The 25,240-nt window shown below is 42.1% G+C and overlaps 1 protein-coding gene across 4 annotated transcripts in view; it reads right to left on the reverse strand.

Annotated features, from left to right (window-relative positions):
* LOC103731999 (myomegalin) overlaps positions 1-25,240 on the reverse strand; it is a 243,565-nt gene that overhangs the window by 147,436 nt on the left and 70,889 nt on the right. For 3 of the 4 annotated variants that reach the window (XM_008830514.2, XM_017797497.2, XM_008830517.2), the window contains exon 4: positions 9,261-9,371. The exons of the other annotated variant lie outside the window; for it this stretch is intronic. In XM_008830514.2, coding sequence (XP_008828736.1) covers positions 9,261-9,371 — 111 coding nt within the window. The remainder of the gene's footprint in view (positions 1-9,260; positions 9,372-25,240) is intronic. 4 annotated transcript variants of the gene reach the window in all.

Consider the following 25,240-nt stretch of genomic DNA (forward strand, 5'->3'; position numbering starts at 1 on the left):
GTGTGTAATTAAAATTAAGATATCTTAGTTAATAAGCTCTGACAAATTCCCCGGTCTTTTACAAACAACCCTCTGCCCACGCTAAGGATTGATCAACCTATATGATGTAATATGAACACCATTTGTCTTTCTCTAAATTGAACTTTACATGCACCTGGACCCTGCACTACCCACTAGCCCCTCTTTGTTATATAAGCTTGCTGTTAGAGAATAAAGGTGGCTTGATAGCTTACTGTGAAGTAAAGCAGAAGTCCCAGAGTCATTGCTCTGCCACCAATCTAGTCTCTCTGTTCCCGGAGCCAGGTCCCCCACTGAGCAAAGCAACCCCAATTCCGGATATACCTGGGCTGCACAACAAGTTCAAGGCCAGCTTGGACAACTTAGTGAGACCCTGTCTTCATATAAAAGCTTTAAAACAGAAGGCTGAGGATATGACTCAGTGATAGAGCACCCAGTATCTATGAGGCACCAGGTTCAATCCCCAGCGCCACCAAAAGAAAGAAAGAAACAACAATGAAATTCTGAAAAATGATCCTTGAGAAGTTTAGAAGGGAGAAAGGATAAACCAGGCCTAGATGACTGCACACAAAAAGAAAATAGATGGTTGATAAATTCAACCCCAGTTTCCCAAAGATTGCAATTGCATTAAATACATATGCTTAACTCTTCATGTTAAAGCAAGGATTAGCATATTATTTATACAAAACAGCAAGGTCCACCATATGTCACTCACAGAAAACCCATTTTATTTTATTTTTAAACATTTTTTACTTTATTTTATGTGTATAAGTGTGTTGCCTGCATGTGTTTAAGAGCAATAGTGTTGTGCAATGTTTGAGGATGTCAGAAGAAGGCATCAGATTCCAGATGGTTGTTAGCTACCATGTGAATGCTGGGAATTGAACTGGGGTCCTCTGCAAGAACAGCCAGTGCTCTTAATTGCTTACCTATCTCTCCAGCTGTGTATGCAATCTTAATGAGCATGACGCTCCAAAAAAATTTAACCAAGAGCACAAATATTGGTTACAAATATTTAATGAATGGAGACTCCCTACTTTCTCCCAACTCCCACTCCCTAAAGGAAGAAGAAGAAATAGTTAAATATACCTTCAGGAAGCTCAGAACACCAAGGACAGGGAATTAACACACCGAATGTAAAGAAAGAAGCACACATGAACCTTGCTCACTGTATAAAAATAGTTTGGCAGGGCTGGAGGGATAGCTCAGCAGTTAAGAGCACCGACTGCCCTTACAGAGGACCCAAGTTCGATTCTCAGCACTTACATGGCAGCTAACAACCATCCATAACTCCCATTCCAGGGGATCCAATGCCCCCTTCTGACCTCTGCAAGCATTGCACAATACAGACACACTTGCATGCAGGCAATATACGCATATACATAGAATAAAAATAATAAATAAAATATTTTTTTGTTTTTTATATATTAAGTAAATTTTTATTTTGGTTTTATGATGAATAGAGATGGCAAAATCACTTCTTTTTCAAATATTCTTGATATAAAACACTTAAATATAAATTTTTTATTTAGGATAGATATACAGGTTTACTAGAGATTTTTGTGTTAGTTTCCTTTTCACATTGAGAATAACAGGAAATATGATCTCAACAAAGAGTAATTGCATAATCTTGGTTGCTAAAATCTATCTTCTATATGATCGCATATCTGTGTACTGTCTACATAAGCTTATGTTTCTTAAAAATAATTTAGTTGGTATCAAATTGACTTATAAGTATATTCTCATGTAAACTAAACTTGTTAAATTGGCCTCCAAAATGTTTATCTGGTCAAGATCTTATCTCCTTGGTAGTTGTTTGAATTCTGGTTCTAAAACATTGTTCCTATTGCTGGAGGATATAAGTTAATTTTGAGAAACGATTACTCTAAAACCAGGGTGCTAGGGACACACACCTGTAATCCCAGTGCTCAAAAGGCAGACAGGAAGATCCCTGAGGCTGGCTGGCCAAATCAGTGAGCTCCAGGTTCAGGGAAAGACCCTGTCTCAAAAAATAGGGTGGGGAGTGAAGGGGAAAGACATTCAATGTCAACCTCTGACCTCCATATGCTGGCACACACACGAATACCCATGCGCGTGCACGCACACACACACACACACACACACACACACACACACACACACATACACACACAGAGTTTAGCTACTGTAATCTTTTCTCTCCCTTTACTTTACTCCCTTAACTACTATCACATATTTTCCTTTATTAATTTTTTTTTCACTGTATGTATTCACTACCATAACATTTCTTAAAGTTTCTGTAACTAAAACATAAAAGAAACTTAACAATTATTAAACAAAGCCCTCAGAGATCAGAAGGCGGCATTGGATCCCCTGGAACTGGAGTTATGGATGGTAGTTAGCCACCATGTGGGTGCTGGGATTTGAACCTGGATCTTCCAAAAGAATAGCCAGTGCTCTTAACCATGGAACCAACTCTCCAGCCCTAAAAATTCTTCTTTTCAATAATAATTAGCTTTAGCTTATATAACTTCTTTACTTTGTAAACTTTAATTTTTAAAAATTTAACTCCTTTGTAATAACATAAACACACTGTGTGGCTGTACAAAAATATTTTTCTTTATATTCTTAGCCTATAACCTTTTTTCTATATTAATTTTTTTTCTTTTTAAACTTTTTTTTTTGTTAGAAAACTAAGACACACACACACACACACACACACACACACACACAGAATACAGGCCTGCCCCAGGTCAATATCAACTTTATCACATTTCCCATTCTGTCTCCCTGGAAGATACTGGGACAATCGCAGCACCTATGATAACACAATTTCTGAAAGAGTCAGGGATATTCTGAAGTTAGCTCTTTCATTTTACTAAGCAGTAGACTTTAATATAATGATAAATATTAGGGGGTACTATGCGCTGTGCATAGCTGTATGTACTGTACTTTTATACACCTGGCAGTGTGGTGGGTTTGTTTATACCACAAGTACAAAGGCGAAGCATTGCCCTAAAATACTGTGAGACTATGACATCACTAGACAATAGGAGTTTTCTGCTTCATTAAAATCTTATGGAGCCACCATCATCACCCATATGGTCCTTCTTTGACCAAAGCATTAGGTTTTTTGCTTGCTTTTTTTGCTTTTGTTTCATGTATGAATGTATTGCCTGTATGTCTGCAAGTGCACCCATGTTGTGCAATGCCCGTGGAGGTCAGAGGATCATGTCGGATCCCCTGGAACTGGAGTTATGGACGGTTGTTAGTGGCCACGTGGGTGCTGGGAATCAAACCCAGGTCCTCTGCAAGATCAGCCAATGCTCTTAACCACTGAGCCATCTCTCTGGCCCTGACCAAAACATTGTTATGTGGCCCATGGGTATTTGCAGCTAAAATAGGCAGTGGATGCATAACCATGATCCATGCAAGGGATGTCAGGATCATAAATCTTTTTATTTAAAGATTTTTAAATAAAATTTTTTGGTCTTTTTGAGAGAGGGTCTCCCTGTAGCCAGGGAGCTGGCCTGGAACGTGCTTTGTAGACCAGGCTGGCTTCGAACTCACAGAGCTCCACCTGCCTCTGCCTCCCAAGGACTGGGATTAAAGGTGTGTGCCACCACGCCTGGCTTAAAGGTTTATTTTCTAAATTATGTGTGTATATGTGTGTAGGAGGGTATGTGCACCAGTGAGTGCAGGTGTCTGTGGAGTTCAGAAGAAGGTGTTGGATCCCCTGGAGCTAGAGTAACAGGTGGTTGTGAGCTGTCAGATACTGGTGCTAGGATCTGAACTCAGCAAGAGCAATATGCACTCTTAACTGCTGAGCCATCTCTCCAGCCTTGAGGCTAGTAGCTCTTAACTACTATGCCCAGGCACAGCAGGATGGTAGGAACAAGGATAACTTGGCAGGTGAGTAGAGTCAACAGGCTGTTTACATAGCTATAGAGAATGCTACGTGTAAGCCTCAAAGATTTCCTAGGCACAGGGTCATCCAACCTCAAAGATGAGCAAACTGGGCTAGTTAGATGGCTAAGTGAGTGATGGTGCTTGCTGCCAAGCCTAACAACCTGAGTTCCATCCCCAGGACCCATATGATAGGAGGAGAAAACTGACTCCCTAAAGTTGTCCTTTACACACACACACACACACACACACACACACACACACAAACACAAACACAGTGACACACATATTCACACTCCTACACATACGTATACATACACCCACACATACTTTTTATAATTTTATTTGTTTATTTTTATGTCATGTGTATGAGTGTTTTGCCTGCATGTATGTAAGTGCACCACACGCGTGCAGTGCCTGTGGATATGAAAAATGGGCATCAGAGCCTCTGAAACTAGAGCTACAGACCATTATTAGCTACCATATCAGTCCTGGGAACTGAACCTGAGTCCTCTGGAGGAGCAGTATGTGCTCTTAAATGCTAAGCCATCTCTCCAACCCCATAAACATGTTTTAAAGATAAGAAAACTAAAGAAGGGATAGAGAGATGACTCAGCAGTCAAGAGCATGTACTGCTCTTCCAGAGGACCTGAGTTCAGTTCCTAGCACCCGAGTTACGTGGCTCACAACCATCCATAACTCCAGTTCCAGGGGATCCTCTTCTGACCTCCACAGACATTGCGTGACATGGGTGCACTTACACATATACAGGTAATACACTCATATACATAAAATAAAAATAAATATTTTTAAATTAATAATTTAATAATATTTTTATTATTAAAAATAATAAATAAAATATTTTAAAAATAAGAAAATGGGAAAAATTTTTATCTCAAATAAATAAGGTGGTTTAAAGCTCATAAAATAATGGGACACAAGTCTCTCTACTCCTAACTAAACTCAAAATCCACTTTGACCTCCCAACATCATTGACACCATAGGAACGAACTGGCACTATCTGGTCCTGGATGAAAGCACCCCATCTCTCTACTTTTCTACTGCTGCATCCACCCTCATCACACCTTCAATTCCATTCTCAGAATGGAACCTTAAATATTTTAAAAAGAAACCTTGTGTGATAATAAATTCACATAAGTTGAACAAGAAAGTAATCATCATGGGGCCAGAGACTGGCTAGTGGCTTTCTTTCTGTGTGTTGTTTGGAGACTCGGTGCAGAACACACAGCAGTGAATTTCACAAATTCCAGGGCTGGGCATGTTGCTAGTGGCGGCACACTCGGCTAATAAGAGAAGACGCAGGATTAGGTAATAAAAATGAGGAAGTCAGCCAAGACACCACCCAGAAATGACTTCCACGGCAGCTGCGGTCCAGCAATGCTAACAAGCCAGTTCTCCTCAGAGGCGGCCATACTCAGCTGTGGGCCACTTGAGCGTTTCTCTCCTTTGCTCCACAGTTGGGAGCGATGTACCCTCCTTAGCTTGCCTTATATATCCAACATTATAACCATCCGCATTTCCCAGCCACCCCATTTCCCGGCAAAACTGAACCTACAATTACTGTTTGCTACCACAAGGGGGCAGTGGTCCCTAATCACTTTGGTGCTTACCTGTGCTAAGGGTAAGTACCAGCTTCCTTAAAAAATATATATATATATATATGTGTGTGTGTGTGTGTGTGTGTTATATATGTGCATATATATTATTATTTACAAAAATTGAAACTTCAAGAATAGTTTACTTAATGCTCAACAAAAGTAGCTAGTCTCAAAGAACCAATCTTCATGTATTATTTAATACTTTTTCATCAATCCATAGCTGATATGATTCTTAAACTTTTTCTCAATTCCATGAACAGCCTGAAAAGAGAACTTGTCAGTCCTTTCTATCAACTTGCTTTGAAGTTGAGAATCCTAGGCTGTGGCACAACTCTCTAGCTTTTACAACTATTCTCACGACCAAAGAAATAAACCCATGTGGCTTCCTGCACAACTGAGTAGTCTATCCATCTCAGCTCCTCTCTCCTTCTATCTCTATGTCTGTCTGTGTCCGTCAACTACCTAAAGGAAGACTTGTCACTTAGAAAAAGAAAGACAGCACGATTTTCCCAACCCTCTTCCCCCAAAGTTTCCCTGAAGTTGTCATGGGCGGGGGGGTTGCTTGATCATCTCACACTAAGTAGTGTTTACCTCTTAAGTAATGAGATAATTACTATCTGCAGTAAACTTGTATTACATTTCATAAGCATTGATTTTCTTTAAAGAATCACTTGGATGTCTGTTGTGGCGGCGCACACCTTTAATCTCAGCCTTTGGGAGACAGAGGCAGGTGGATCTCTGTGAGACTGAGGCCAGTCTGATTCACATCAGGACTTCCAGGTGGGCTGGGATGAAGGAGAATCTGTCAAAAAATAAACAACAACAACAAAACCCCCAAAACCTAAAGAATGATTTGGTACAACATCCACATTTTTGTAAAGATTCTAACTTAAATAGATATAATTTCATATCTTTTTTTTTGTCTGTTTTGGGGTTTTGTTTTGTTTTGTTTTTTTTGAGACATGGTCTCCCTATAACCCCAGCTGGCTTGGAACTCACTATGTAGACCAGACTGGATTCAATCTCACAGAAATCTGCCTGCCTCTGCCCCCCAAGTACTAAGATTAAAGGCATGTACCACCAACCCCAGCTCTCATATCTTTATTTTTAAAGAAATAACTCAACATGAAAGAAAAATGAAGCTAAGCATAGTAACAGGGCAGGACTCTAGATCTCATCAGAACCAACTGACTTAGCAGTTGGTGCTAAGCAGGTTGCCCTTGCTGTTTTCACTAATACAGTGCTAATTAATCTTCCTAACCTCAAGGAATCACAGTGCAAACATCAACATGAACATAAGAAGCACCCACGGGAAAACATGACAGTGATGTTATAGAGTCAAACATCTATTTCATTTAAAATGCCATAATAACTACTAGTAAGAATATAATGACTACCCTCTCATCTAAGCTTGATTTTATTAACTTAATAAAACATTTTATGGCTGTTATTTGTTCACACAACAAATGATTCTCAGCCTGCAGCATTATTTGAAATGTCATTTCTGCAGAGGCTGGAATAGGTCTGGAGAGGTTAAGTAGCTTTTACAGATCCCTAGGCCGCCCAGGGCAGTGTTTTCTGAAACTCTTGTCCTTCCATCAACACAGAACTCCTCTACCAATTTCCTCATCACTACACAGTGTGACAAAGTACTTTCAATTATGATGTTAATCATTAAAAATGGCGAGATGGGCATCATGCCTCACTCCTATAATCCCAGCATGTGGGAGCTTGAAGCAGGAGAGCTACACATTTGAAGTCATCCTGGGCTACATAGTAAGATCCTATTTCAACCCCACCCCACGACTTTATGTGTTCTGCCTTCTAAATAAAAAGAATATTTTAATCTGAGCTTTCAATTTTCTTGTATATTTTTTCAGACAGGGTCTCATGTAGCCTAGGTTGGCCGGAGAGTGTCTATGTAGTTGAGGATGCCCTTGAGCTTCTTATCTTCCTGTCTCCACTTCTAGAGTGTTGAGACTACAGGCATGCACCACCAAGTCAAAACCTAAGCCTTCGGTGCTTTTCAAGTGACCACAATCAAGTGAGAAGAGCAATGTGACAAGCCGGTTGAACACAGATTTGGCGAGACAGGAAAGGAGGGAACACAGTAGTTTGAGATCTCTGAAATCACATGCTACAATAGCTGCCTCCCCACTCTGCTCATACAGAAGACCAGGTTGAGCTAGGTCATAGTTAACCCACATCAGACCCAGGGTGGCAATATCTAACTGTAACATTGTGCTGTGATCCCCTCCCCCACACCCTGTGGCAGCTCCTGTGATCTCACTAATCACACTTCTCCAGGATAGAAATGGTCCCCTGTCTCACCCCTCCACCCCAAGCATGTCCTGAAGCTTATCTCCAGCCAGTGCCCACAAGAGGGTGAGGCCAACAGATTCAAGCAGCCACCTGATTCAAGGCAAAAGAAGAGCCCTTTCTCTCCAGAGATCTAGAAAGTTAACCCTTCTGCCTTGTTTAGGGGACAGGTCATGGGAAAACTTTCTCCTGCTGTGCAGTGGAAAAATTCATTCAGTATTCCTACCCTAAGGTCCACATTGCCATCCATGGTCCTGTTCCCGACCTTTCTGTTACCAAGTCTCCTGGACCTCTGACAGCCCCCAAGGGCGTACACTTAGGACAGAGCAGAGGAAAAGATGGAGGGTGAATCTGGAGGGGATCTTAGGGCAAGTCAGATTAAAACTCAGACACTGCAAAAAGAAATAAGATTGACTTCTCTAGAAGGAACAGTCCATACTAACTGAATTTGCCAATCATTGAAATCTTGTAGACATCAGCAATCCCCCACATTCAGTCCACATTAGCTGAATTTACCAAATAATTTACAGTCTCACAGACACTAGCTATTTCACAGATCCAAATGTGATTCAGCGACCTCTGGACAGGTCAAAGCAAAGACTGTGTAGCCCTCTGTGGGAAACAGCTGGGGATTTTAAATGGACCTCTTTTAAAGTCGGAACCAGCACCAAGCTACCTGGCTGTTTCAGATCCAGACACTAGGAGGTCTGAAGAAATCCACCTAGTGACAACCAGGAAACTTAATCCTTGTAACTAACCCACCGAGGACCGAGGACTGGAAGTCCTGTGACCAACATGCTGTTTCATCTCACCCTCGGCTCTGCCAACCCACTCACATCAATCAAGACAGCCTTCCCTGCCAGGAAAGCCCATTCTCCCTCCTACCCCACCTTGAGGGCCCCTGTGTTCCATGGGTGTCCTCTTCATCCAGGGCGAATAGTTCCTAAGACTGAAAAGTCCAATATTCTGTCTCAAAGCTTTTCTACATTTTCAAATGCAAACATGAATTTCTCAAGGAAAGAGTTGTCCTCCGCCTTCCCTCCACACCATTTCCTCACAGATCCAAAGCTAGATCCTCGAGGGGAAAGTGTGGCCTGAGCCACCTCCCCCTAAGCTTCTTTTAAAATGCAAATTTCCATGCTTCCTCACCCTGCAGGCTAAAGCCTGAGCACCTGGGGTGAACATGGGATCTACATTTTGACCCAGCAGCCTGGGACCCAAGAGGGTTTGAGAGCCTCCTAGCCTCCCATCTCCAACCCAGAAGGAAAGGTACAGAGATGGGGAAATGGGCGGTCCAAGGTCACAAGGGCGTGAAAGCGACCAGGTCTGGACTGTACCCTTGGGTCTGAGCAGCGCTGCTCCACCGAGGACCAGCCGGAGCCCCCCAGGGGCCACGCCAGCCCCGCAGTCCGCACTCACCCGTTTGTAGACGTCCTCCCGGCTGGCCTCATACTTCTGCTGCATGCGCTCCTCCAGAAAGTAGATGCGCAGCTTGAGGCTGAAGTTCTCCTTCTTCAGGTCATTGAGGTGCTGGGACAGAGTGCGATATCCATTAGACATGGTGGGCGACCCATGGGGAGGAGCTTGCCCGATCGCCCCCTCACCGCGAGAACACAGTGCGACCGCACCGCGGCATGGAACGAGCCGGCTGGGACCGTGCGGTGGCTGCGGGACCCAGAGCGAGGCCGGGGCTACGGCGACATGGCCCCGGTGGCTGGCGCGCGCTCCGGGACTTGGGGACAGGGCTCTCTGCTCTGGGTGCTGGAGCGCAGCGCGCTTTCCTTTTTTACCTCGGGGAGATATTTGCGGAATCCCTGACGGAGGAACATGCTGTGTGAACTCAGACACAAGTGGCAGTAACCCGACTCCAGGCCTCCGGGACTCGGCTGTCACCCCCCTGGAGCTTTCAGGCCCAAGTGTAGGCAGTTAACAGCTTCTTGGAAGAGAGGGGCTGACCCCTCTAGACGATTCTAGGAAATGGGGAAGGGGGTAATTAAAATGGCACTGGGGTTAAAGAGACAAAGAAGGAAAGACAAGAGCTGAGGGGTCAGGGGTGGTATTTAACTCAGAAGCAAGAAATAAGGTTGCTGTGGAGAAAAGCTCATGTCCACAAATGGCCCATTCGGGGTGACTACGTGCTAAGTATCCTCGGTTAATCAGGTGCAGACCTTAAAGAGGAGTCTAATTCCCATTGATAACCCAAAACTCAGCTCTGACCAGTTCATTCCAGTCTTCCTCCTTGTGGGGTTTCAGACTCAGAGACAGTTACATTAGTAGCCTTTATTCCCATATTTCCATGCTCCCTGACCCTGTCCCCCCCACTAGACACCCCTAAAGAAAGAGTGAATCACAGCTGAGTGGATCTTTGAAAACTGTTTACCAGTGGAGTTCATTCAAAGGGAGGACCAAGGGATCCTCCCTCTGGGAAAAATGGGGGAGTACTGGGATTAATGGGGAGAAGGCAGCCATCACCCTTGAGCCCAACGATTTCAGCCACTCACTGATTCTTGACTCTGGCACCTGCCAAATGGAGCCAGGCACTCATCACCAGATCCTGTTCATAAAGCAATTTAAGATCCTTGAGTGACAGCTGCAACATAGGCAGGAAGCATTATTTATACCACATCACATGGGACACTGAAGGTGACTGGGAGACAGCCCACAGCACAGACACCAAAAGGAGTTCTTGGTTCAGTAATACCAAGTTGAAAAAAACTATTAACATCTAAGATAAAGGAAACTTCAAGGGGTTTTAATTAATTCAAGCTGTCACATCTTTTCCAGCCTACTTGCTTTATTTTTTAGGTTCTGTCTTGATCCTGGTCACCATTTCCTAACTACTCACAAAGTAACTACTGCATGGAGGACATAAAGAAGAACAAGGTCCCAAAGAGCCCAGTGGTCACACAGCTGGTCACAGCATGTTAACTGTGCTATATACTGTAATCCTCCCAATTTGTGTCTTTCAAACTTTCTGTATTTTACATGCAAGCCATCTCACAAGTGTGGATGTGTACACATGTGCGCATGCGCGCACGCACACACACACACACACACACACACACACAATTTCAATATGTGTGTTATATTCTGATGTTTTCTATTTCTCTTTCTGGGAGTGACCTGTTAAATTGACTTAATGAAGCTGATAAATTTCAGCCTGCAGTTTGAAAAACATTGGCTCTAGGGGCACCCAGAACAAAGAATGAGTAATTACTACTGGGATGATAACAGAGGATGCCTCACTAGCAGCTTAACTTGTACTTTTCCTTGAAAGACAGAAAAACTTTGAGTAAATCAAGTGGTTTTAGGAACAGAGAACACTGTAACAGAACAGTCTATTCCTCAAAAAAAGGAGGATTGTAAGGAGGGAACACATTTCTTACCAAGTATATAAGCCAAAATACCCCACATTTAATAAAAAAAAATGTTTAAGGGAGCTGGAGAGATGGCTCAGCGGTTAAAAGCACTGACTGTTCTTACTGAGGACACTGGTTCAATTCCCAGCACCCACACGGCAACTACAAACCATCCTTCAGTTTCAGGGGACTCCAAAGCTCTCTTCTGACCTCCACAGCATTGCACGACATGGGTGCACTCACATACATGCAGGCAATACACTCATACACATAAAATAAAAATAATAAATAAAATATTTTTTTTAATGTTTAAAATCTTCACATAAAATTTTTTACACATTTGGGGCTGGAGAGGCAGTTCAGTAGTTAGGAGCACTGGCTGCTCTTACAGAGGACCCAGGTTCAGTTCCCAGTACCCACATGTCAGCTAACAACCATCCAAAACTCCAGTTCCAGAGGGATCTGATTCCCTCTTCTGGCCTCCACAGGCATTGCATGTCACAGGTGCACTTACATGCACACACACACACACACACACACACTAAAATAAGTCAAAAACACACATTCATTGAATCAGTAGTTCAAGAAGTAATTGTGATAAAATAAAACTGTTAATATCATTGTGATTTACTGACAGTGAGGATAAAAGTCCATTAAAACTCAAAACACACATTTCTGAGCTGAACATTCTGCTCTGCTCCTGTAATCCCAGCTTCTTGGGAAGCTACGGCAGAAGGATTACCTGAGCTCAGGAGTTTAAGGTCAGTCTGGACAACACAATGAGATAGTGTCTCACATATACTAACAAACATACATTCTGGTGTTAGGTCTGGTACTGAATATCTCTATCAACTGAAAATACTTTTTTAGACCCCAAACTCTTCATCTACAAAATGAAATGATTGGGAACAGTGATTTTTTTAAGCTTTTTCCTGTTCTAAGCTCCTAGGGGGTAACCTAGTTGTTATCACTCCCATTTTGCTCAAGAAGAGTCACACTAGCAGATTCTAGATAGTATTTAGTCAAACTTTGAATGTCTACTTGGATACTTTTTAACGCAGAAGAGAATTTCATAACATAACAGGGTTTAGGGAAATAAAGGTACATAAGAATTCAGGGTATTCTTGAATAGCTGAGATTTTCTTGGCAGTTAAGTTTAATTTCTCCTCTCCATAATTATCCCTGCCCCTTTGTCCTTCCATTTACTACAGTAGTTTTGCTTTGGTTTGGTTGGTTGGTTGGCTGGGTTTTTGTTTTTGTTTTCTAGATTCTCAATGTCAGCACTTATATGAAGGGACGAGCTTAGCTTTCCACTATCTTTCTCTTCATACTTTCTCCCCTAGAGAGTTTATCCACTTTTAGTGTTATAATTTTACCTGCTATACAAGTGTCCCCAATATCTGGTCTTCTCAACCCAAAATCTAGCCCTACTCTTTTCTAGATAGCTCAACTTGAATTCCCCAACCTCACAGCAAACTTCATAGCCAACACTACAACAGTCCCTACCGTCTACCAGAATCCACTGTGGACATCTGTGCTTCATATTACAGCCAAGGAAAGGTTTTCAAAACTCAAATACATCTTGTCATCTCCTTTACTTAAAACCCTTCATGGGGGACTGGAGAGATGGTTCAGCGATTCAGTGATTAAGAGCACGGCTGTCCTTGCAGAAGATCTGGGTCTGAACCCCAGCACCCACGTAGTGACTAACAACCATCTGTAACTCCAGTTCCAGGGAATCCAATGCCTTCTTCTGTCCTCCATGGCTACTGCATGACACAGGTGCACGTACACACATGCAAGCATAATATCATACACACAAAATAAAAATAAATAAAGTAAATAAATAATTAAAAACCTTCATGGACATCTCATCTCTTAGGCTAAAGAGAAAACTCCATCACAACTCTTGAAGACACCCCATCTATTTTCTTTTTTCAAGTCTTAGTTGGAATTCCATCAAAATAACACTTTCCCCACTAGCTAGCCTGGCCTTCTTTCTCCTTTGAACTCCTCCTAAGACAAATATTAGCATTCACCAAGTATTATGTACTGTCCTTTGATACTGCTTTTATCATTTCACTGGATTATTTAGACCATTTAAAATTATTTGGCTTCTCATGTAAACACTAACCTCCCCATTCATCTAAAGCCATGCAAGGAAGTGTCAGCAACTTCTATGTCAGCTCTTAGAGTTTCAACAACCTAAGAACACTTCTGCAGCATGTCACCCCACTATGCTGCCACAGACTGTTTATAATGATCTCAGTCAGAGCAGAGTGGTTTGAGGGCTGGTAAGGGGAATTTTGTGTCTATATTCCCTTGGTTTCCTATTCATGAAGCACTCCCTAAATATCTGTGGAACTAATGAATAGGTGAAAACCATGTTTTGCTCTGCTATACACATGCTGCTTGCCTGGATTTTTTCTCCTAATGTGGATTTCAGGAGAATGACAGATGCCATAGAGCTTATAGTACCAAGGTAAGGGCTAAGGTACACCCTACCCCCTTCCAGCTGGACCATATGATAAATGCACCCTAACTACTTGTGTCCTTCCTCCACACCTCCCCCACATCCTCTAAGTCACACATTAACTAGATTCCTTCCTCACTTCTCCACAGTGCAAGATGCTTTGTCTCCCCTCCTCCCAGGAGTCTCCCTGCCAAACCTTAAAATAGACTTCCTTGCTCTTCTAGGTGGTCTGAAATCTTTTCCTCTTCCTTCAGACCCACTACATTCCCCCTGGCATTAAATAAATCCTGTGGCCTCAAGAAAATAGTCTGCCCCAGTGTCCTCTATTGAATTCAAGACCTTATAAAAGGTTTGTTTTAATAGTTCCAAAGAAATTAAATTTGCTTAAAATAGTGCTTTTGGAAAAACATTTTGTTCACTTACTGTTCTAAGTTTATACGCCCACCAGAACCTCTTCCTTGAAACTCAGTTTATGTCTACTTCTTTTGTAGAAATCGCCACTTAAACATAATTGTGATAGCATACTTGTGATATCTAAAACCAAACTCCTAATCATCCCCAGAAAACAAGGCCCGTCCTCACTGGAGTCCATTCTGATTTGTAGCAACTCAGTAATTGCAGTTGTTTGGGCCCAAACCTCTGAGTCATTCCTGACTCATTCTCTATTGTATACACCATCTCATGTGTCTGTAAAGCCTACTGCTTCTAATACATATGTATTAGACTATATATTATGCCATGTATGGTCACCAATAATACTTCTATCCCTGTGGTTCAAGATCCCTTTAACTCTGCCAAGTTACTTGAATGGCTCCCATTACAGCTTTCCCTACTCTTACCAATATTTGCCAATAATCTGTTCTGAGCATAGCTCAGAGTGACCCTGTTAAAATATGCCATGCTGTTTTCCTGCTGGATACGCTCCCCATACTCTCCCTGTCTAACCCCAAGCAGATGATGATGTTGGTTCATCAGCCCTTAAGGCCCAAGTGGCTGCCTGATCTGGAGTCCCCCCTCACCCCCCAATACTACTCCCCTTGCTTCTGCTCTCCACCTGCACACACTGTTGCCACGCACACTGGCTCTCCTTGTTCTTTCTCAGAAACAGTAAGGACCCTCTCTCCTTGGGGCTTCTGGATGTTGATCCTTCTGCCCGGGTTGCTTCTTCACTACACAGCTGAAGAACCTTTCTCTCCATCTTTGATTAACTGTCAACTTCTTGACAAGGCAGCCACATCATTTAAAGCTGTAGCCCACCTCATGCCTCATCCCAGCACTCTATATCCCCCTTCATTAAAAAAAAAATCCATTCCATAATAGCCTCTTAAATACTGCATATACTTGTTTTGTTACCACCATGTTGTGGAAAATCTTGTGACTGATTTTGCCTTTTGCCTTACATACCTATCATGCTGGAATGCATTGTTTCTAATGGGGCATCTGGCCCACTAGAATGTTAATAGGATACTAGTCTGCCATGCTAATAAGGGATCTCGTATGCTGTGTTGTGATTGGACTATTACCCTTATATAAGCCCATACTTTCTTGCAATAAAGCAGATCTGTGTCACTGAACCTGGTATCCTGCACCTGAATGTGGCGACACTGGTGCTGACTCCTCACCAGCCCTGGGGTCCAGACCGGATGACTGATCAGAGGAACTAAAACAGCCGGCGACCACACCACCACCCCCCAATCATCATGTACATGCCATGAAAACACTAGGATTTATTTGGTCTGTACCAAAAATGATGTCTGATATATAATAGGCACTCAGTAAATAATTGTTGAAACACTAGGATTTGGTCTGTATCAAAAATGATGTCTGGTATATAATAGGCACTCAGTAAATATTTGTTGAAACACTAGGATTTGGTCTGTACCAAAATTAATGCCTGGTATATAATAGGTACTCGGTAAATAATTGTTGAAACACTAGGATCCGGTCTGCACCAAAATTGATATCTAGTATATAGGCACTCAGTAAATAATTGTTGAAGAAAAAAATGGACCATGGATCTGGAGAGATGGCTTATCAGTTAAGAGCACTGACTGCTCTTGCAGAGGATCTGGGTTCCATTCCCAGCATTCACATGGCAGCCAACAACCATCCATAACTCCAGTTCCAGGGGAATTCGATGACCTCCTCTGACGTCTGCAGGCACTGCATGACATGGATGCACTTACATACATGCAGGCAATACACTCATACACATAAATTAAACATAATAAATAAAATATTTAAAAAAGAATGGACTAAGGGCCTGGAGAAATGGCTCAGGGGTTAACAGCACTGGCTACTCTTGCAGAGGACCTGGATTCAGTTCTCAGCACCCACATGGTGACTAACAACCTAACAACTGTCCATAACTCTAGTTTCAGAGGATCTGACACTCTCTTGTGGGCATTGCATATAGGCAAAGCATGTAGATAAAATAATAAACTAATTAAAAAATTAATTTTTTAAAGACTGGACCAATAATTAATCTGCTGACTCCTCTGGCCTTGGTGTGTTTGATTCTTAACCTCCTTAGAAAAAGGTTATTTTCTATATAAACTATTCTGTCAAACTAACGTCAACACATAATATAGAATCTAGACTTTCTACAAGAGATCTGAACAAATGGAGCGTAATATGTGAAAGTTATAGTCAAAGGATAATGTGAATTGCACAAGTAGGAAACGTGAAAGAAATTAGTTAGGAGAGGTTATCAGGGAAGGAGCCTCAAAGAACTGGCCCTTTTTTTCTCCTTAAAGGGAGATTCAGGTCTGCTGGGACTGAGGCAGCTCGGGAAGGAGAGCACCAGCAAGGGTGCAGAGGGCCAAGTGGGCTGAAGCCAAGGGCACACAGGGACTGGGAATAATGAAAGACAGAATGACCGGGAAGAACCCTGCTAAAGAGGTCTTGACAGAGCCTAGAGTTTTCTGCCTCCTTAGGGGCAGGTCTGGGTCTCAATGTGTACTAAAGGGGAGAAGGTGGTAGGGACAGAGAGGGCCAGATACTGCCTGCCACCAAAGCTGTCTTCTTTGTTTGTTTACTGCTTTCGTTTTCGAAGCTTTACAAGCAAAATCTCACACTGGGGTGCACACCACCTCTGCTACCGCAGGGCTTCTGGGCTGCGTGGACTCTGCACTGCTTGGGAAATAAGCTCTGGAGGAAATGCGGCTCTGGAGCGTTTAACAGACACCCCAGCTCTGTTCTTCCTTTTCCTCACCGAACACTTCAAATCCTTAGTCTCTTCTTAAGACACTATTTCCAGACATAGATGGCTCTCCTCTGCCCCTTCCTTGATTTCTCCTTTCTACCTCTTCCATTATGTATTAGCCCAGACTGGAAATAAGAATAATGACTCAATCAATGCCAACAATAGGAGGAGGATTACAACCCAGCTGTTGTATGTCATGCTCCATTAACATAACCAACTGTCAAGTTGGCCTTTAAAAAACTCAGCTTGGCATTTGCTTAATCTTATTCAGACCCCCCAGACAGTTCCTATAATGGAATTGCTTGAAAACATACTAATCTCTTAACAATCCTTCTCCTAAAAACAAAGTTCCTTGCAACTAGAAATTAATCAACTTAATATATGCATGCCTTTTAAATGGATTAAATTTTCTCTAATCTAAAATCAACTAATTTGATGTCTGTGATAATTCATATTTTTATGTTTGAAAAAATAATTCATATCTTTATATTCTTTGAAAATTAAGTTAAAATGGTAAACAGAGGAGCAAAAAAAAAAATGCTTTAAGTAGCCCTGTGTGATGGTTAAATTTTATTGTCTGCTGGGTTTGGAATCACTGAGGATGTTTCTCCCGGACTTGTTTGTGATAGAGTTTCCAAAGAGTTTTAACTAAGGAAGGAAGACCCACCCCGGATGTGGGCAATGCCACTCGGTGGGCTGGGGTCTGGATTGAGAAAAGGAACAAAGTAGAAACAAGATGAGCACCAGCATTCATTGCTCTGCTTCCTGACTGGATGGAAAGTAACCAGCAGTCCTCTCTCTCTGCTTCCTGACTGTGGATGCAGTGACCAGCAGTCCTCTCTCTCTGCTTTCTGACCGTGGATGCAGTGACCAGCAGTCCTCTCTGCTTCCTGACCGTGGATGCAGTGACCAGCAGTCCTCTTTCTCTGCTTCCTGACCATGGATGCAGTGACCAGCAGTCCTCTCTCTCTGTTTCCTGACTGTGGATGCAGTGACCAGCAGTTATCGCTCTCTGCTTTTTGACCATGGATGCAGTGACCAGCAGTCCTCTTTCTCTGCTTCCTGACCATGGATGCAGTGACCAGCAGTCCTCTCTCTCTGTTTCCTGACCATGGATGCAGTGACCAGCAGTCCTCTCTCTCTGCTTCCTGACTATGGATGCAGTGACCAGCAGTCATCGCTCTCTTCTTTTTGACCATGGATGCAGTGACCAGCAGTCCTCACTCTCTGCTTCCTGGCTGGATGAATGTGACTATCTCCTTACCTTCCTGCTGCCACAGTAGAACGGCTGCTACCACTCTTCTCCACCATAATAGAACTGCACTCTCAAACTGTGAGTCAAGCAAACCTTTCCTTCCTTAATTGCCTAACTGTCAACTATTTGGTCACAGCAACCAGGAAAAGCAACTAATATATGCTTAATAGTTTGTTATTCATTTATAAGTAGTATATGATCACATGCATATTTACCTAGGTGGGACAGTATAAAATTGTGGGAAAAACAATTACTTTTGAACCTAGGACACTGAGTTCAAATTTCAGGTCTACTATTTTCTTACTGTGTGATTTGGGAGCAACTTCTAAAAAATAATTGAAGATGGGAAAGCAGTCAGGAGACTGGGATATAAGCAGTCTACCAAGAGGACTGCAACCATGTCTGTAATGCAAACTTTTGTTTGTCCACTGAGGCAAACAGAATAAAAATAGATGGCAGATCCCTGAACAACTATTTTATCATCCTTTGTACACTCTTGTTACTTATGAAATAGTTCATAATTTAAGAAATTATTCTGAAATGAATGGAACTAAGAATTATAGCAAAGCAGCTATCATTTATACAAGAACAAATTAATTCTTTAGTAGAGTTGGACCCAGAGAATTTATTACCATATTACAGGAGGTAGTAAATCCTCCCCCCTTGTTTTTTTTCCTCTGGTCTTTTTGAGACAGGGTCTCCCTGCAGCCCCAGCTAACCTAGAACCCACCATGTAGACCAGGCTGGCCTTGAACTCATAGAGATCCACCTGCCTCTGCCTCCCAAGTGCTGGGATTAAAGGCATGTGCTTAAGTTCCCTGTCTTAAAAGGGACTTTAGGAGAACTAAATAACCATTTGTCAGGGGTTTTATTAAAAGTCTTCACAAATCAGCTAGAAAGGACTTTAAAGATCTTGGACCACCCAGAAACTCTGCATCTGAATGTTTTATTACTGGATATTTTTAGTGACCTGGACTACTACAAAATTAATTTGACATAGTCATAATGTCTTTCTTGCCACCATCACCTTGCACAGGCTGGACAATACACACACTTCCATGTATATGATTTTATTATGGTTTCATTACCACTTTGAGGCCCCCAAATAGGTTTATTACCCCATCTTTACTCCCTAGGAAAAAGAGACATCAGGAGATTAGTTGCCTTGCTCATCCAAAAAAGGAAGGGTGCAGACTAACTTCCGGCAGCTGGACTCCACACTGCGAACTCACCAGGGCCTCCGTAAGGAGACCTGTGACCTCTATGAGCCTGGGACTCACCTGTGACTAATAAGGTACTTCTCCTTCTGCCTCAAGGCTCCAGTATCCTTCCAAAGAGTAGCTTTAATTGTAAATAATTACCCCTGTGCCCTTGGGGACATGACTATATGAGACTATGTAAAAAAAAAAAAAAAAAAAAAGAAAAAAGTCTCCATTTTCAAGATACATATACCAAAGCTGCCCCTCAAAAGGCTGCATGGAGTTAAAACACATCCCAGAAATCTTGTCCTAGATATGTATCCAAAGGACTAAAAACATGTAGCCCCACAAAAACGTGCACATAAATGTTAATAGCAGCATTATTAATGAAAGCTGAAACTGAAAAATTCCAAAATGTCCTTGAACTGATAAATGAATAAATAAAACTTGGGCTATCCATACAGTAGTTACTATTGAGCCATAAAAATGAACTAAGTACTGCTACATGCGACAACACAGATGAACTCTGAAAACATTATACTCATGGGAAGACGACAGGCCCAAGGCCCTGTGTTCTGTAATTCCATTATATGAAATAGTCAGAAGAGACAAATCTATGGAGAAACTAGACTAGTGGTTTCCAGGAGTCAGGAAAAGGGGGAACAAGGCCAACTACTAAAGCGCATGAAGTTTCTTTCTGAAGTGAAGAAAACATTCTGGAAACAGCAGTGATAGTTGTACAACTCTGAATTGTATACTATACAGGGGCAATTTTATGTGGTAAGTAAATTATGTTTCAATAAAACTGTTTTTAAATTTTTTTTATTTTAGAAAGAAGGGTCAAGAGAGATGGCTCAGCAGTTCGACAGTTAAGAACACTGGCTGCTCTTGTAGAGGACCTGGGTTCAGCTCCCAGCCCCCACATGGTGGCTCACAAATAATCCTTAACTCCAGTTCCAAATAAAAATAAATAAATAAAATTTTGAAAAAAGAAGAAAGTAAAACTAGGAGAAGTAATTTGCCTAATCTTTTGCCTTCTACAAAGAAGTTTATCAAAGGTTCAGTTATAGTCCAACTCAACTCGAATGCAAATGGAATAGAACTGATCATGCCCAGATGTTAAGTATGTTTATACTCACAGGGCCGTCACAGAAACTCCATGTAAGTATCCTATAAATGCTTTTCAATACTGGTTGGTCATGACTGCCAAGTTTTACAAGGTAACGCTTTACTATATAATCCTCAGATAAAAGTCTGAAACATATGCTCCATTCTACATGTTGGCACAAGAGAAACATACCCACTAGGCCTTCCTCATGAACATATATGGCATTTCCACATGCCATTCTAACAAAGACATGTCAATCAAAGTCAGGGAGCTTGGTCTTCGGTTTCTCAAACCCTCTCACTGAAGCACGGGCTCCACTCTGTTCTGGATGAGAACTACTGAAACCTGTCTCAGAAACACTGAATGCTGCAATGACCTGACTTTTTTCCCTTTGGGATGTTACAATAAACAAATCTCTCTTTTTAAACTCTGAAGTTTCAGTATCATTCCTGAAGTTCCAGAGTCATTTAAATGCTAAACTATTGGGGCTGGAGAGATGGCTCAGCGGTTAGCAACACCGGCTGTTCTAGCAGAAGACCCGGGTTTGAATCCCAGCACCCACATGGCAGCTAACAACTGTCTGTAATTCCAGTCCCAGGGGATCTGACAGCCTCTTCTGACCTCTGCGGGCATTGCACGACACAGGTGCACTTACCTACATGCAAGCAATACATGCATACACATAAAATAATAATAAATAAAAAAATTTAAATGCTAAACTACTGATACCATTCCATGTTATGCCCGAAAACTCAGAACACTGATAGCCGCACTCTATAGCCTTTTCTTGTAATAGTTGACTGATAACAGGAGAACTAACACTGGCTGGTAAGTAAACCCATCTTGGGCAACCTCCCCACTCACATGGAGGATGACAGTTCAGATGATGTTTCTGTTGCCATCCCCCACCATAGCCAGACACCGAAACCACCCTTAATCCTGGAATAACAAGGAGTCGTCATCATCCTCACACTAGAGCACTGTGAACTATATAAAAACAAAACAAAACAAATAACAACTTCCCTGGCCACCAGAAATAGATGGCCTGACCAGAAATAACGTTGCAAGAGACAGTTAAGTGAGCTGCATGGCAGAGGCAACAGGTGGGCTGCAGTGATGCTGGGAATATCCAAAGATGCCTCAGCTCCAAACTAGATTCTCTACCAGTTTAGCCCAATCAACAGTGGCAGGAGTGTGTCCATAGTTGGTTCAACTCAGAAAGATCATTGCTGAGCTGCTATATTCAAAGGAAGCTTCCAATCAATGATCACATTTTCCCCTCAAGATTTTTGGTCATCCTGGGGCTGGGGAAATGGCCCAGTGGGTAAGAACATTTACTGTGAGAGTAAGACCTGAGCCCAAATTCCCAGTGTCCACTTAAAAGCCAGGCATGGCTGTTACAGTCTTTAACCCCAGCATTCAAGAATGGAGACAGGTGGCTAGGATAGTCAAAATGGAAAGTTTGGGGTTCAGTAAGAGATCCTGTCTCAAGAGAGCAATAAAGACAGCCAGCATCCTCTTCTGCCCTTCCACATGCATCTGCACACACATGTACATATACCATGCACACATACTCCACACACACACACACACACACACACACACACACAGAGAGAGAGAGAGAGAGAGAGAGAGAGAACCCCCCACACCCACACCCCACACACACACATACACATATACATTGCACACACACACCGCACACACACACACACACACACACACACACACAGAGAGAGAGAGAGAGAGAGAGAGAGAGAGAGAGAGAGAGAGAGATTTTTGAGTACTCCTTCTCCATCCTTCTCTAGGATGGAATGTAATTTCAGGGGCATAACCAGATCCTGCTGTGGTTAGATAAGCTAAGAGTTCAGTGGAATTATGAATGACCATGACTTGGTCAGTGACAAGAGCTTAGCCAGAAGTTGGAGCTGCTAGAAGACACACAGCAGCCTCCAACCCCAGTCAACACTCCAGTGCTCCAGCCATAGCAAAACCTTCTATTTCTGAACTCACTACTTTTTCTGCTGCCTCAAAGACTTTGCATGGCTAGCGGTATTCTCACACAAAGTTACCCTCTTCAGTCTCCAGGCAGCTCTGATTTCTCCAACTCACCCTGAAACAACTAACATAGATACTGCCTTCTAAGGGAAGCCTGTCTGTCCCTAAAACCTGGGCAAAGGCCCTGGCTAGTGCATTCACAGTTCTGTCACAACACACAGGGGTGTTGGAGCATCTTTTCAATTATATGTAGAGGTCCTGAACAGCAGGAAGGATCTTCACTTATCTTCCCAAAGTGAAAAAAAATCACTTCACTGGTTTTTGTTTTATGTGGCTGATGTTTAATGACTCTAAAAACCCTCTCTGTGTTTGCCCCAGTTGTGCTCTTTCTCAGTGGATGGCATAACCTAGCAGGGCATACCTATTCTGTACCAGGTGCTCTGCTAATCTCCATGTCTGATAATGAAAAGAGAACACAATTCCTGCTCAGATTCTAACAGAAAAGGTGGATTTGGAGCAAGTAGCTCCTATGTTAAAGAGAAAGTTCAAAATATTCTAGATGTTTACAACATGTCTAGAGCATGCCAGCAGTCTGTGTCAGAACAGGGAAATGACCTGGTGATTGGACTTTGCTAAGCCTGAGTGTGAAATGTCCACCACAGGTTTACGAGCTCCAACTGGTGGTGCTGTCTTGGGAGGTTGTGGAAAATTTGGGCTTTGTGGCTGGCAGTCACAGGGCAACGGGGAGGAACTTGAGGGCTTTAGGCCATCTCTACTCCTGGCCTGAGCTTTCTACTTTCTGACCCACAAGGAGCAGCCATGCACTCCCACCACCATGCCCTCCCATCATGACGAACTGCATCCTCTGAACCATGAACTAGAATATACCTTCTTAAGTTGTTTCCATTAGGTGTTTGTCATAGCATTGGGAAAAGTAGCCATGAGAGTCTTTGTTAAGTTTTGTAACCTTCACTTATTTTACACCCAGACAGTAGCTTAACTGTCTTTGGATGCCTTTAAAATTTTAGCATACAAGGTATTAGGTTTTGTTACGAACCCTGTCAGCTACACCTCTGAATTCTCTTTCATCTGTCCATTTCTCTCATTCCTCCTCTGACATTACCACCCGACTTTGTCTGGGATACTGAGTCTCTGCCTCTGGGATATGTATGTCTGGAATATGTATCTCTCTGCCTCTAGATTTAGATGAGATTCTCTAATTCAGAGTTCATAAAGAAGAGCTCTTTCTAAAAGGTAAGTGTGATTTCAACATCTCCCTCTTAAAAAGCTTTAAGCTGGGCATGGTGGCCCACACCTTTAACCCCAGCACTCGGGAGGAAGGCAGAGGCAGGTGAACCTCTGTGAGTTCAAGGCTAGTTTGGTCTCCATAAAGAGTTCCAGGTCAGCTCCAGGTAGTTCCCAATAAAACTGGGTGACTTTAAGGCTGGAGAGATGGCTCAGTAGTTAAGAGCACTGGCTACTCTTGCAGAGGATCTGGAAACAGTTCCTAGCACCTACAGGGTGCCTAACAACCCGAACAACCACTGTAACTCCAGTTCTGGGGGATCTGATGCCCTCTTGCCCTCTTCTGATCTCCTCAGGCATTGCACACATGATAGGTACATTTGCATACATGCAGGCAAAACACAAATACATATAAAATAAAAATAAATAATTTTTTAAAGGCTGTGTGATATTAAAGTCTTATGCAACTTGCAAGGCTACACAGACTTTTTCTGTTTTTCTCCTGTCTCAACTCTTCTCCACATTCTTTGTCCTCGTGGTCCAAGGGTACTGACTAATTGTACTTCTTTCTCTCATCTGAGTCCTGACTCACACTTTTTCTGCATGGAAAATTCCTCATTCTTCCCCTTACAGTCCATGAGTGCCTAATCTGCCTTCTTCCTGTTAAAGAAAGTTAAAACGGAGGATCAGGCCTAGATAATTGATGCAGAAGACCAGTTAGGTGTCCTCAGTGAACTTAACCTCCTTGATTTGCAAATATAAAAGAAATTTAACTCTTGCATTACTTCTTGTAAAGGCCTGTATTAAAGAGAAGCAGAACTTAAGCTTGACCAATCAGAAGTAGTCAGCAAACCTATAATTACACAAATGGAAACCTTTTTAATGGGACATATCAAACAAGGAAATTTTGTAATTGCAACCAATCTAATCACTTTTTGCAGGTCAAATAATTAAAAATTTTAATTTTTGTTTTCACATTCACCCTGTAAGTATTTTCTTTGACACTTTGCCATGGTTACATCAAACTTCTAACACTATGATATTCTCTAATTTGTGAATTGCTTCTGATCCAATGAAAGCCTTCAAAACTTTATTGTGGCTGTTTACTTTCTAATACTCTTCCAAGTTCCTAATTAAATGTAGTTTTCTATAGGAAAGTTTCCCTGAATAGTCCTCCTTCAACCTTAGTTACATATTCTCTTAGCAACTTTCATTTCTATCATAGCAGTGACTACACTGTATTGTAACTTGCACACAGAATCATTGCCCTTCATTCTGTAGCCCTTAAGGGAAAAAAAAAAAACAAACCCATGTTGCTTAGGAACAAAAAAGTTGCTGAGGGTCTGTGGAATGACTGTATCCTTTAAAAAGGAAAGAAAAAATAACAACTGTGCTTACGAGCGTTATTACCCCCCTCTTGTCTAATGATATTTTGAATGTCTTAAGACATCCATGAAAATAAAACCAGTGTACTCAGTATGCAGTGACTGCAGAAACATAAAGGGCTTTTTCTTTAAAAAAAAAGAAAGAAAGAAAGAAAGAAAGAAAGAAAGAAAGAAA

This window comes from Nannospalax galili, unplaced genomic scaffold (genome assembly GCF_000622305.1).
Source record: "Nannospalax galili isolate Female #2095 unplaced genomic scaffold, S.galili_v1.0 scaffold455, whole genome shotgun sequence".
Lineage (NCBI taxonomy): Eukaryota > Metazoa > Chordata > Mammalia > Rodentia > Spalacidae > Nannospalax > Nannospalax galili.